General features: G+C 40.8%; 1 protein-coding gene across 19 annotated transcripts in view; it reads left to right on the top strand.

Moving 5' to 3' along the window:
• NRXN1 (neurexin 1) overlaps positions 1-14,107 on the top strand; it is a 1,267,446-nt gene that overhangs the window by 800,955 nt on the left and 452,384 nt on the right. For 3 of the 19 annotated variants that reach the window (XM_050951745.1, XM_050951744.1, XM_050951743.1), the window contains exon 1: positions 7,116-8,186. The exons of 15 other annotated variants lie outside the window; for them this stretch is intronic. In XM_050951745.1, the coding sequence (XP_050807702.1) occupies positions 7,949-8,186 (238 nt within the window). In that variant the 5' untranslated portion in view covers positions 7,116-7,948. Of the gene's footprint in view, positions 1-7,115; positions 8,187-14,107 lie in introns of those variants that run through there. One more of the 19 variants, XM_050951742.1, reaches the window with a different exon arrangement.

The following is a 14,107-nucleotide window of genomic DNA, read 5'->3' as shown; positions in this document are numbered from 1 at the left end:
TTAATATTAATGTATATATAAATATTAGCTCTGTCGATTAATCGCAGTTAACTCATGCAATTAGCTCAAAAATTAATTGTGATTAAAATATTAATCGTGATTAATTGCTTTAACTGCACTGTTAAACAAGAATAACAATTGAAATTTATTAAATATTTTGGATGTTTTTCTACTTTTTCATATATATCTTGTATTCTGTGTTGTAATTGAAATCAAAGTGTATATTTTGATTACAAATATTTGCACTATAAAAATGTTATCAACACCTAATACAAGTACTGTAGTGCAATCTCTTTGTTTGGAAAGTGAAATTTACAAATGTCCTGAAAGTGCAATTTACAGATTTTTTTTTTTGGTTACATAACTGCACTCAAAAAAAAAAAATGTAGAACTTCAGAGCGTACAAGTTCACTCATTCCTACTTCTTGTTCAGCCAATTGCTAAGACAAACAAGTTTGCTTACATTTACAGGAGATAATGCTGTCCTCTTCTTATTTACAATGTCACCAGAAAGTGAGAACAGGCATTTGCATGGCACTTTTGTAGGTACATTGCAAGGTATTTACGTGCCAGATATGCTAAACATTTGTATGCCCCTTCATGCTTCAGTCACCATTCCATGCTTCCATGCTGAGACGCTTGTTAAAAAAACAATGCGTTAATTAAATTTGTGACCGGACTCCTTGTGGGAGAATTGTACATCGCCTGCTCTGTTGTACCCACATTTTGCCATATATTTCATGCTATGGCAGTCTCAGATGATGACTCAGCACATGTTGTTGTTCGTTTTAAGAACATTTTCACTGCAGATTTGACAAAATGCATAGAAGGTACCAAGGTCCAAGACTGTAGCATTTAATTTCAGAAAGGGGAACTACACAAAAATGAGGAGTTAAACAGAAATTAAAGGGTACAGTGAAATCTATGCAAGCTGCATGGAAACTTTTTAAAGACACCATAATAGAGGCTCAACTTAAATGTATACCCCAAATTAGCAAGAAAACCAAAAAAGAGCCACTGTGGCTAAAAAACAAAGTAAAAGAAGCAGTGAGAGGCAAAAAGGCATCATTTAAAATGTGGAAGTTAAATCCAAGTGAGGAAAATAGAAAAGAGCATAAACACTGGAAAATGAAGTATAAAAATACAATTAGGAAGGCCAAAAAAGAATTTGAGGAAAAGTTAGCCAAAGACTCAAAAAGTAATAGCAATTTTTTTTTGGTAAGTATATCAGAAGCAGGAAGCCTGCTAAGCAACAAGTGGAGCCACTGGACGATCGAGGTGATAAAGGAGCACTCAAGGACAATAATGCCATTGCGGAGAAATTAAGTGAATTCTTTGCATCGGTCTTCACGGCTGAGGATGTGAGGGAGATTTTCAAACCTGAGCCATTCTTTTTAGGTGACAGATCTGAGGAATTGTCCCTGATTGAGGTATCATTAAAGGAGGATTTAGAACAAATTGATAAATTAAACAGCAATAAGTCACCAGGACCAGATGGTATTCACCCAAGAGTTCTGCAGGAACTCAAATGTGAAGTTGCAGAACTACTAACTGTAGTCTGTAACCTATCATTTAAATCAGCTTCTGTACCAGATGACCGGAGGATAGCTAATGTGCCACCAATTTTTAAAAAGGACTTCAGAGGTGACCCTGGCAATTACAGACCTGTAAACCTGACTTCAGTACCGGGCAAACAATACTGTCAAACATATAGATGAACATAATTTGTTGTGCAAAAGTTAACATGTTTTAGTAAAGGGAAATCATGCCTGACCAATCTATTAGAATTCTTTAGGGGGTCAACAAGCATGTGGACCAAAGAGAACGAGTGGATATAATGTACTTAGATTTTCAGAAAGCCTTTGACACGGTCCCTCACCAAAGGCTCTTATGCAAAGTAAGCTGCCACGGGATAAGAGAGCAGGTGCTCTCATGGACTGGTAACTGGATAAAAGATAGGAAACAAAGGGTATGTATAAACGGTCAGTTTTCAGAATGAAGAGAGGTAAACAGACTCATAGACTTTAAAGTCAGAAGGGACCATTATGATTTTCTAGTCTGACCTTCTGCACAATGCAGGCCACAGAATCTCACCCATCCACTTCTGTAACAAACCCCTAACCTATGTCTGAGTTACTGAAGTCCTCAAATTGTGGTTTGAAGACCTCAAGCTGCAGAGAATCCTCCAGCAAGTGACCCATGCCCCATGCTGCAGAGGAAGGCGAAAAACCTCCAGGGCCTCTGCCAATCTGCCCTGGAGGAAAATTTCTTCCCAACCCCAAATATGGCGATCAGTTAAACCCTGAGCATGTGGGCAAGACTCACCAGCCAGCACCCAGGAAAGAATTCTCTTTAGTAACTCAGATCTCAACCCATCTAACATCCCATCACAGACCACTGGGCATACTTACCTGCTGATAATCAAAGATCAATTGCTAAATTAATTGCCAAAATTAGGCTATCCCATCATACCATCCCCTCCATAAGATTATCAAGCTTAGTCTTGAAGCCAGATATGTCTTTTGCCCCGACTACTCCCCTTGGAAGGCTGTTCCAGAACTTCACTCCTCTAATGATTAGAAACCTTCGTCTAATTTCAAGTCTAAACTTCCTAGTGTCCAGTTTATATTCATTTGTTCTTGTGTCCACACTGGTACTAAGCTTAAACAATTCCTCTCCCTCCCTGATATTAATCCCTCTGATATATTTATAAAGAACAATCATATCCCCCCTCAGCCTTCCTTTGGTTAGGCTAAACAAGCCAAGCTCTTTGAGTCTCCTTTCATAAGACAGATTTTCCATTCCTTGGATCATCCTGGTAGCCCGTCTCTGAACCTGTTCCAGTTTGAATTCATCCTTCTTAAACATGGGAGACCAGAACTCCACACAGTATTCCAGATGAGGTCTCACCAGTGCCTTGTACAACGGTACTAACACCTCCTTATCTTTGCTGGAAATACCTCGCCTGATGCATCCTAAAACTGCGTTAGATTTTTTAACGGCCATATCACATTGGTGGCTGATAGTCATCCTGTGATCAACCAATACTCCGAGGTCCTTCTCCTCCTCTGTTACTTCCAACTGATGTGTCCCCAATTCATAACTAAAATTCTTGTTATTAATCCCTAAATGCATGACCTTGCACTTTTCACTATTAAATTTCATCCTATTACTATTCCTCCAGTTTACAAAGTCATCCAGATCTTCCTATATGATATCCCGGTCCTCCTCTGTGTTAGCAATACTCCCAGCTTTGTGTCATCCACAAACTTTATTAGCACATTCCCGCTTTTTGTGCCAAGGTCAGTAATAAAAAGGTTAAATAAAATTGGCCCCAAAACTGATCCCTGAGAAACTCCACTAGTAATCTCCTTCCAGCCTGACAGTTCACCTTTCAGTACAACACATTGTAGTCTCCCCTTTAACCAGTTCCTTATCCATCTTTCAATTTTCATTTTGATCCCCATCTTTTCCAATTTAACTAATAATTCCCCATGTGGAACCGTGTCAAATGCCTTACTGAAATTGAGGTAAATTAGATCCACTGCGTTTCCTTTGTCTAAAAAATCTGTTACTTTCTCAAAGAAGGAAATCAGGTTGGTTTGGCACGATCTACCTTTTGTAAAACCATGTTGTATTTTGTCCCAATTACCATTGACCTCAATGTCCTTAACTACTTTCTCCTTCAAAATTTTTTCCAAGACCTTACATACTACAGATGTCAAACTAACAGGCCTATAGTTACTCGGATCACCTTTTTTCCCTTTCTTAAAAATAGGAACTATGTTAGCAATTCTCCAGTCGTACGGTACAACCCCTGAGTTTACTGATTCATTAAAAATTCTTGCTAATGGGCTTGCAATTTCATGTGCCAGTTCCTTTAATATTCTTGGATGAAGATTATCTGGGCCCTCCAATTTTGTCCCATTAAGCTGTTCGAGTTTGGCTTCTACTTTGGATGTAGTAATATCTACCTCCATATCCTCATTCTCATTTGTCATCCTACCATTATCCCTAAGCTCCTCATTAGCCTCATTAAAAACTGAGGCAAAGTATTTGTTTAGATATTGGGCCATGCTTAGATTATCCTTAACTTCCATTCCATCCTCAGTGTTTAGCGGTCCCACTTCTTCTTTCTTTGTTTTCTTCTTATTTATATAGCTATAGTGGTGTCCCCTAGGGGTCTGTTCTTGGACCAGTCCTATTCAACGTATTCATAAATGATCTGAAAATAAAAGGGTAAAAAGTGAGGTGGCAAAATTTGCAGATGGTAAAAAATTACTAAAGGTAGTTAAGACCCAGGCAGACTGCAAAGAGCTACAAAAAGATCTCTCAAAACTGAGTGACTGGGCAACAAAATGGCAGATGAAATTTAATGTTGATAAATGCAAAATAATGCATATTGGAAAGCATAATCCCAACTATACATATAAAATGATGAGGTCTCAATTAGCTGTTACCACTCAAGAAAGAGAGTCATTGTGGATAATTCTCTAAAAACATCCTCTCACTGCGCAGCAGTAGTCAAAGAAGCGAACAGAATGCTAGGAATAATTAACAAAGGGATTGATAATAGGACAGAAAATATCATGTTGCCTCTATATAAATCCATGGTACGCCCACATCTTAAATACTGTGTGCAGATGTTGTTGCCCCCTCTCAAAAAAGATATATTGGAATTGGAGAAGGTTCAGAAAAGGGAAACAAAAATGATTAGGGGTATGGAACGGCTTCTCTGTGAGGAGAGATTAATAAGACTGGGACTTTTCTGCTCGGAAAAGAGATGGTTAAGGGAGATATGATTGAGATCTATAAAATCTTGACTGGTGTAGAAAAAGTAGATAAGTAAGTGTTGTTTACTACTTTTCATAACACAAGAACTAGGAGTCACCAAATGAAATTAATAGGCAGCAAGTTTAAAAACAAATAAAAGGAAGTATTTCTTCACACAATGCACAGTCAACCTGTGGAATTCCTTGCCAGGGGATGTTGTGAAGGCCAAGACCATAACAGGGTGCAAAAAAGAACTAGATAAATTCATGGAGGATAGGTCCATCAATGGCTATTAGCCAGGATGGGCAGGAATGGTGTCCCTAGCCTCTGTTTGCCAGAAGCTGAGAATGAGCGGACAGGAGATGGATCACATGATAATTACCTGTTACGTTCATTCCCTCTGGAGCACCTGGCACTGACCACTGTCAGAAGACAGGATACCGGGCTTGATGGACCTTTCGTCTGACCCAGTAGGGCCATTCTTATTGTGATATTTGTAAAGCTAGCTACAGCACTCGACCCAAGATTTAAGAATCTGAAATGCCTTCCAAAATCTGAGAGAGATGAGGTAAGGTCCATGCTTTCAGAAATCTTAGAAGAGCAACACTCAATCAACCTTCTGCTGGTAGCATCTGACTCAGATGATGAAAATGAACATGCATCGGTCAGCATTGCTTTGGATGGTTTTCAAACAGAACCCGTCATCAGCATGGATGAATGTCCCCTGGAATGGTGGTTGAAGCATGAAGGGACATATGCATCTTTACCGCATCTGGCATGTAAATATCTTGCAATGCCAGCTACAACAGTGCCATGAGAACACCTGTTCTCACTTTCAGGTGACATTGTAAACAAGAAGTGGGAACATTATCTTCTGCAAATGTTAATTAACTTGTTTGTCTGAGTGATTGGCTGAACAAGAAGTAGGACTGAGTGGACTTGTAAGCTCTAAAATTTTACATTGTTCTATTTTTGAATGCAGTTTTTTGTACATAATTCTATATTTGTAAATTTAACTTGGATAGCTCAGTGGTTGGAGCATTGGCTTGCTAAACCCAAGCTTGTGAGTTCAATCCTTGAAAGGGCCAGTTCAATTTGTCCAGGGATTGGTCCTGCTTTGAGCAAGTGGTTGGACTAGATGACCTCCTGAAGTCCCTTCCAACCGTGATATTCCATGATAAAGAGATTGCACTACAGTACTTGTATTAGGTAAACTGAAAAATGCTATTTTTTTTGTCTTTTTTTAGTGAAAACACTTGTAATTAAAAATAAATATAAAGTGAATACTGTACACTTTGTATTGTAACTGAAATCAATATATCGGAAAATGTAGAAAACAATGGAAAATATTTAAATAAGTGATATTCTATTATTGTTTAACAGTGTGATTAAACACGATAATTTTTTTTACTTGTGTGATTAATTGCAATTAATTTTTTTAATCGCTTGATAGCCCTAATATATAATATATATAAATGTTTCTTTAACACCCACTTTTTTTTCTCTCACACATACTCACCCCATAGATCAGAACACTGCTAACAGCATAGCAGAAAACAGACAAAAGTCTAGAGTTGCTGGAATAAAGAAAGCTGAAAGTCTGTGTTTAACACACCCTGTTATGTCCAGGAATGGCATTGCACGGAATATGGGAATATGCTTCTACATCAGGTGGCTTCTAAAAAGCATCTGAATTTTTAATACGTGTTCAGTGAGCTACAATATACCTTGGGAATATCGTTTTCATTTGAATTATATAATTTCATAGTTAAACATTAAATTTCTTTTTATGGCTTTCTTTATATTGTTTTTAAGAGCAAGAGCATATGTGTTTATGTGCCTATTCAGCATACTAAATTCAGTATTTCAACATATTGGATTAAATCTGCAGCGATGCAGGCAAATGTTTTCTTCCATTGTTTTGTGCCAGCTGTTCCGGTATCAACCTATTTAAATCTCTTTCTTAGTTGTGTTTTGGTTTGCCTAGCTTTTCCCAGCCATACATTGTCAGGGAAAATGGGAACTCTTTGTTAGGAGTGATGTGTGTAATTACCAGCTCATCAAAACAGACGCTTGAGGAGATGGTTAGTGGCAAGCCATGGTCAGCAGACCTGGTTTGAACACCTGGTGGGACAAGTTTAGTCCAATGAAAGCCCACGAAGTCATTCTTTTTAAGCTGTAAGTGAGCTTTCTAGACATCGGCACATCCGACCCATCGGAGGAGGGGAATGGCGCCCCGCATTAGACTAATTCGTCATCAGACTCTGCTGGCAGTTTAGGAGGGGTCGTTTGTGTGTGCTCGCCGCACCGCCTGACACATGTTCCTTTAGTACATGGCGTCTGAAAGGAAGAGGAAAAGCGGGGCGAATGGTTTGGAGCTGAACTCAGCCTCCTTCTTTAACATAGGCTCGTCCTCTGCATTGCATCCAAGCTTCAGTGATTTGCTGTTCGGAGACTGCAGATTTGCATAGCACTTCTCTTCGCAAGCGTGGTTACCCCCCTCCCCCAGCGCGGCTTCTTTCATAAGGGTGCACTATTCGCCTGGAAACATCCTCGGCTCGGGTATTACTGTCAGCACTGAGATCGCCGGAGCAGCCTGCCTGCTTCTTGTCTGGCTCTGTATGGGAGTGCGTGTGCGAGCGCGCTGGGCGAGCTTGTTCGCGAGGCTCCCCGGGCCGGGGCTGACTGGAGGGGCAAGCAGCGGGGTGAGCGTCTCCCCTTTTGTGGCGCCGGCCGGCGGGCTGCTGCGGATCTCCCGCCCCTTTTCCTCTCGTGGAGCACAAGTGTGGCCTGGCTGGTTCCCCCGTGGGTTCCTGAGGAGGCGGAGATGCTCGGCACACTTGTAACTGGGGAGCGTTGTCAGTGAGCAGGGACGCTGGGAACTAGCAGTTGGTTGAGTGGGGGGTTGGTTTTGCCCCCGTCCCTCTCTGCGAAGTCTCGGAACTGACTGGCTTCTCCGCCTCTGACGATGTTTCGGATTGTTTGGGGTAGAAGGCGACCTGGACCCAAGGATCCGCGGAAGCTTTCCCCGAAGGGAGAGACGGCTCCCCTGGCGAAGTGAGCTGCGCCCGGCGCGGGGTGCCTCTGTGCGCGCCTCTCTCCAAAGTTTGCCACCTTTGCTGTGGCTGCTGCTCCTGCCGGGGACCCCGCGGGCCGGCGCGCCGCGGAGCAGAGGATGGGGGCGCTGCTGAAATGCAGCCCGGAGCCGGGCCCCGCTAGCAGTAGCAGCGGCGCGGGAGGGCGCCTGGCCCTGCTCTGGATAGTTCCACTCACTCTCAGCGGCCTCCTCGGGGTGGCGTGGGGCGCCTCCAGTCTGGGTGCTCACCACATTCACCATTTCCATGGCAGCAGCAAACATCATTCAGTGCCTATCGCTATCTACAGGTCACCGGCTTCCTTGCGAGGCGGACACGGTGGGTTCGCTGCCGGTTCGGTAACCCCGAACTCCGCAGCAGGTGTGCATGTTGCTGGTGCTGTTTGTCCGGCCCATTGGCTGTCCGTGAATCACGGTCCTCTTTGTCCTAGTGCCAGTGAGCCATGGGGGCAGGGAGCTACTGTCAATGGTCCACAGGGGTCAGAGTTCCATAGCGGGCAAGGATCCCAGTGCCAGGGGTATAGAGAGGGCAGAGAGCCACATTGGCGGACGCGTGGAGGGGGGAATGCGGGTCACATGCCCCCCCATTGTCCGTGGACACGCCCCTGGGGTCGGTCTGAACATGGGCATGTGGGGGGCGGACTTAGGTGACTCGTATTTGTAAATGAACCCTCCCCCCACCGCTGCTGCTCAGAAGGAGGGGGAGCCCCAGACCAAAGGAGTCCCCAGCGCAAGGTCCCAGGAGACGCTGTTTGGCTCGGTTGAGTGGGAGCTCCCTCCCAGCTTACTGCAGCCCAGGCTGGGCCAGCTCAGCGGATCCATCACCTCCCGGAGCCAGATTCTCTTGGCTTGGCTCGGCTCCGCCGCGAGGTCCGGCCACATGCAGAGAACGAATCGCGAGTCTGCTGGGCTGGCCCGGTTCAGTTCTGGTCTGCGTGTGCCCGCTGGGATTCCTTGGCCCTCTCCGACCCTCGTGCTCTCACCCCCCACGCCAATCTTCCCTTCTCCGAATCATCAAGTGTCCCTAGGATAAGAAAACTGCCTTTCATTGGGCACCACAGGAGGATGCGGTGGACATTATTCCATGTCACCCTTAGAGTTTAACATCAGTAGAGTCAGAGCCAGTGAAACAAAAGATCCCCCAAGTTCAAATGAGCTGGGGACGGGGCGGGGCGGGGCCGGACGTATGTATTGTTTAAAAGACGTCTAATTATAATGTTTCTTCCAATTAATTACTGTATTTTAGTCTAAAGTACATGAACTAAAACATGGGGCCACTGATTAGACAAAGGATCAGCAAGGAAGTAAACATCCAAATATTGAGAGGGGAATATAATGGGTATGCACACCATGACAGCCAGGGAAGGGCAGTAAAGTGACTAAGATGAAATTCTTTCCAAGTCCAAATAAGCTTTTAGTTCAGAATTTACAATGATAGAGAATGGTTTTAGTTTCTAAAGTGAGATATTCCTTTGTACCACACTATGTCCCTGCCTGTCTATGCAGCACTCTTCTGGTTTTTGTTTTGCAAATACAAGCACATGACTATAATATCCATAAATATATGAAACATTAAATATATATTTATGACTAATAAAATCAGTATAAAGACTGCTAAGCATGCAGGTGTATTTTAAGGGTTTGAGCGAAAGTCTCCCTTTGCTTGAAAACCCCTGACTTTTGATTAAATTATACAGCTTCATTCTTCATTTTCTCATCTTGCTATGCTTCATTTGCACTATCATATGGTGTCATTTACAAGCTTTACAAGGTAACAAACGGATCTTATTGTTACCCTTTGTGTCTTTGTGCAAACTGCCCAGCTGCAGAGATTAGGCAGTTAGGCTACATTAGATTTTTACCAACCTTTAATAATGTCAGTAAATAAGTTTCTAGCAGTTATTTTTAAAATGTCATTTTATGTCTCATATACTTTATTATTAAAGTGTGTAGTAATTACTTTTATACTTTTTTGCTAATTAAAATAGTAACATTGAAAGTGTGGTCTAAATCCAGAATAGCAAGGACATTCAGAGCCCTGCTCTCTTCAATATACCTAGAAATCTCAGAATACTGCGTGTTGTACTTAGGTGGGGAAAGCTGACTAATATCTCTTTCTATTCTATTATTGGACACTTTGTGAAATCATGTAAGAGCTTCTTAACAAATTTAGAGATAGATGAAGGGTGGGGAAAAAAGGAACAAGTAATCAAATCGTCTCCAAAATAGATTTCATTAGGGAATGTTTAAAGATGACATACCTTGCCTAATTTTTAAAATTAACTTAAACTCAATTGTAGGTATGTGGTGAACAAGAGCGGCTCTGCAGGAAGGGAATAAGTTAGGATGAGTACTGTAATAATAATATTATAATATAATAATTAATAAATTAATAAGTATTATTATTAATAATACATGGTGGAGTTGCCAACCTTTAGGGGGTTGTGATTTTGCAAGATTTAGGGTAGTACATGTCCCACATATCTTGGTGATCAGAATGCATTTCAGAGTGTTTGCCTTAATCCTAAATTACTTTGCTTTTGTGCATTTAAAGCAGACACTCTATCATTTCTCAGTATTTTAAAAACATTTAATTTCTATCATTAATAATTCTCCACTTTCTTCTATAAGCTTCACTGAGGCATGTTGTCTTCTGGCTGAGCAGGAATGGATGTAGCCCCTGAAGAGCTCAGCAGTGTAGCTTTGAGCATCAGCCAAAGGGGATTGCTTTTGAAAGAGAGACAGACTAGGCCCTCATTCCTTACCCCAGGGGCTGAGTGAATTTCCTCTACAGTGCTTATAGCCCGTGCTAGCTTGGGGGTGAGGCAGTGAATTTTGATCCTCAAACTTGCTTTCCTTCAGCAGTGGACTTTGGAATTAGCTCCATTAATTCTTCAGCAGTATTTTCATTCTGATGAAATGTGAACATGTGTAGACATTACAGTCCTTATGGTGACCTCATAACAGTCTTTTTGGCACTGTTACTTGGGTAGTGTTTTCATACAATCACAGAAATTAGAGATAGAAACCACCTGTTAGGATAGGTCAGCTAGATGATCCCCTGTGAGCAATGTTCTTTCCAATATTGTAATGTTAGGAGTATCAGAAGAAATAAGGTGAGGCCACATTGACTGTGTCCAACAGACTTTAACAAAGCCACAACCCTCACTAGCCGCGCCTGCCCCCCCATGGCTGGCAACAGACAGCACTTCACCCCAAAAGAACATCTTATTTCAATCCTATTCCCCCAGCCCCTCTCAAACCATACCCACCTGGGTCTTGGCCACTCTGGTTTTAAAAGATGCAAGCAATGGAGCCTTTGCTTTTTGGAAGACAATTCCACAGTCTTGCAGCTCTCACTTCCATGAATATTTTTGCTGGAATTTTGCATTGTATTTTTATGACACATTAACATGTTATTTTATTTTTCAGAAGTGTGCTTAGTAGGCAAATGAGTAGAATTCCAACCGTGTAGTCATCTCTCACCCTTTTTGTCAATGAAACAATTGAATCCCAACCCCTATTAACTATTAAAGTAAAAATAAAAGCTAAAATTAATTCAAATGCTTAAGCAAAATTATGTTTTACCCTGTGTTTTGCTTCTCGTTAAACTTGTGTCTGTGATGGACTTCTAGAGGGAACCTTCCAGTGAGATTATTCCTCAGCTGTATATGGCAAGTTGAACCCCAGGCACAGTTAGCAAAACTCTGGATAATAATTCCTGTAACAGGAGGAGAGAGGGAAATTGGTGATCTCTCAGCAAAGGTGCTTCCAGACTACTTAGTGTTTGCCAGGGAAAGTGGCCTCTGAATAAGTTTCAGAGCATGAAACGCTGATGTTATATACTCACAACTCCATGTCCTATTTAAGAGGAAGGTTGTTGCATTCTGTTGTAGCTGAAGCTACCACACACTTTTTAAGGGAAAGTCCAACAGAGTTCATTTCAGTGTCTGTAGATTACAAAAGCACGGGCCCAGGGGGGCAAGGTCCACAATAAAAAGGAATGGTAACCTTAAATGGAGAAAGACAGCCTTTGCCAAAGCTGGTATGTGAAAATCCAGGAACAGTGATGGATCCGCTTTGAATCCAAGACTGCACATCACATTAGCAAAGATTGGACATATATCCCCTACACAGCTGCCACCATCTCTTATCTTTCTCCTGGCTGAAACGTCACCTGTATCTCAACTGGATTGAACCTGACCCCAGTTAGCTCCCACCAGCTTCTTCACTGGGTGAAGGCATATATCAAATACCATAGGCCAGATACTAAACTGGTATAAACTGGCTTGAGTCTAAGGACTTCAGTGGAACAATCCCTGTTTACACCAGTTGAGACTCTGGCTCCAATAGTCTGTAATTTCAGCTGAGTGATGCGCATCACTACATTTTCTAAAATAGTCCGTTGTGCTTGACCTTGGATCTTAGAACTTGCAATTTAAGGGCCTCCTGTGTATATTTTTGTTTAAATACAGTAAAAGTAAGAGATAACTAATTGGATCAGTGTGTTTTTGCACACACATTTCACCTTCAGAAATCTAGATTAAAAAATACATTTGGTGTTTTCCTAACTGAGCCTCAGTAGTTGTTTGCCCATATCATACGACTAGGCATGATTATGCTTTGTTTAGTTTTTCTGGAAGTTTTTTTAAGAGGTCCATGTTTTAGAGGCACATGTTTTTCAAAGGCACAAATCTCCCTCTAGAATCCTAAGCGTGTTACATGTCTGAATTGTGATACACTAGTAGAGCAGTAGAGGGAAACTTGCTCAATATCTATCTGCACTATGACTGTCTCTATTATATCAGCCCCTGAGTTTCATGTGCTCTCGATTTTAAACTGCAGCAATTTAAAAAGGCATCTATAATTGAATCACTATCCAGCCTTTATTAGTGTGTCACACTGTGGGCTGAATCATGCAGCCCTTAATCAGTCTAGATATCCACTGAACTCAATAGGGGTTTTGAGTAGGTAAAGACAGTTGGATTGGGATTATACTACTTCAGTAAAATAATTATAATGATACTGTGAAAAATGAAATCAAAACAATTTTGGAAGGTATGCTTTCGATGCACTTAAAGCATTTTGTATTCCCTTATGTTTAACAATGAATAAGAAAGTTAGAGATGGACTATTTTATTAGACTAGGTAAAATAATAAATTTATATGGTCACTCTTTCTTAATTTTTTATCTATTGGGATAACCTGATTACTACTTCTACCTATAGTAGTAATAAAATGCATGTCCTCAAACTAAATGATATTTTTCAGCTATAAAATTTATATTACATTTCAGAACAAAGTTTACACTATAGTTACAATGCTAAATTTGGTATTAAATTTAAACATTTCAGGGTTTTCTTGCATTTTAAAGCAATGTAATGTGAAGTGGAGATATTTTTCTTGCAGATTGGAATTATTACTAATTAATTTTGGGGGTGTAGGGAGAGGTTCCAGAATGAGTTGTGTATAGTTATAATAGTTTTTTCACTAACTCATTTCCAAATACTTACCTAGGTTGCTGGTCCAACTAGTATTCATGCACAGTTGAAGAGTATTCATTCTTTCAGACGGTAACATACAACCATTTTCTAAATATGGCTTTAAGTTATGCATTTTTCTATTCCCTTTCAAAATTTCCAGTATGCTATATCACTCATTTTTCATGTCTACTGCCAAAGTATTAACATAAGTTGGAATACAATGAATAACAAAGCAATCTCAGTCAGCAAAGTGGTTAATTGAGTATGCTGTTAAATATGCATATTATGTAGTGTGGTTTCTACAATATTACTCCTGTCAATGTGGCTTGTTAAAGAGGTATACAATCTTTGGTGATGTTGTGAAAAGTCTGTAGAGGATTGTAATCAAAAGCGGAACACTGCTGATGGATTTCTGATAAATATCTTTACACAAGCCCTACTGCTTTAGTACATGCACTGTTATTGATTGACTGTGATGCCTTTACAAAAACTAAATAAATAACAACAGTCTATTGTTGCTTATCAGTAATAGCACTTTTGGCTCAGACTGCAGTAATCATTGTTTTAGATTTAAAACATGTTTTATTGTTTTTTAATCAAATATCATTTCAAATATCTTAACAGAAGAATTAATTTAACGTACAATATAGTGTTCTTCCTATTGGCTCTAATTTTCAAAAATGGATTTTTGCTGATAACAAACAGTTGACTTTGGTTTAAAGGGAAATTATCCTTCTTTATTTCTGACCAGTGGCAA

Source organism: Gopherus flavomarginatus, chromosome 4 (genome assembly GCF_025201925.1).
Source record: "Gopherus flavomarginatus isolate rGopFla2 chromosome 4, rGopFla2.mat.asm, whole genome shotgun sequence".
Classification (NCBI taxonomy): Eukaryota; Metazoa; Chordata; order Testudines; family Testudinidae; genus Gopherus; species Gopherus flavomarginatus.
The sequence above is the reverse complement of the archived record's forward strand: the minus strand, read 5'-3'. Positions and strand labels throughout refer to the sequence as shown.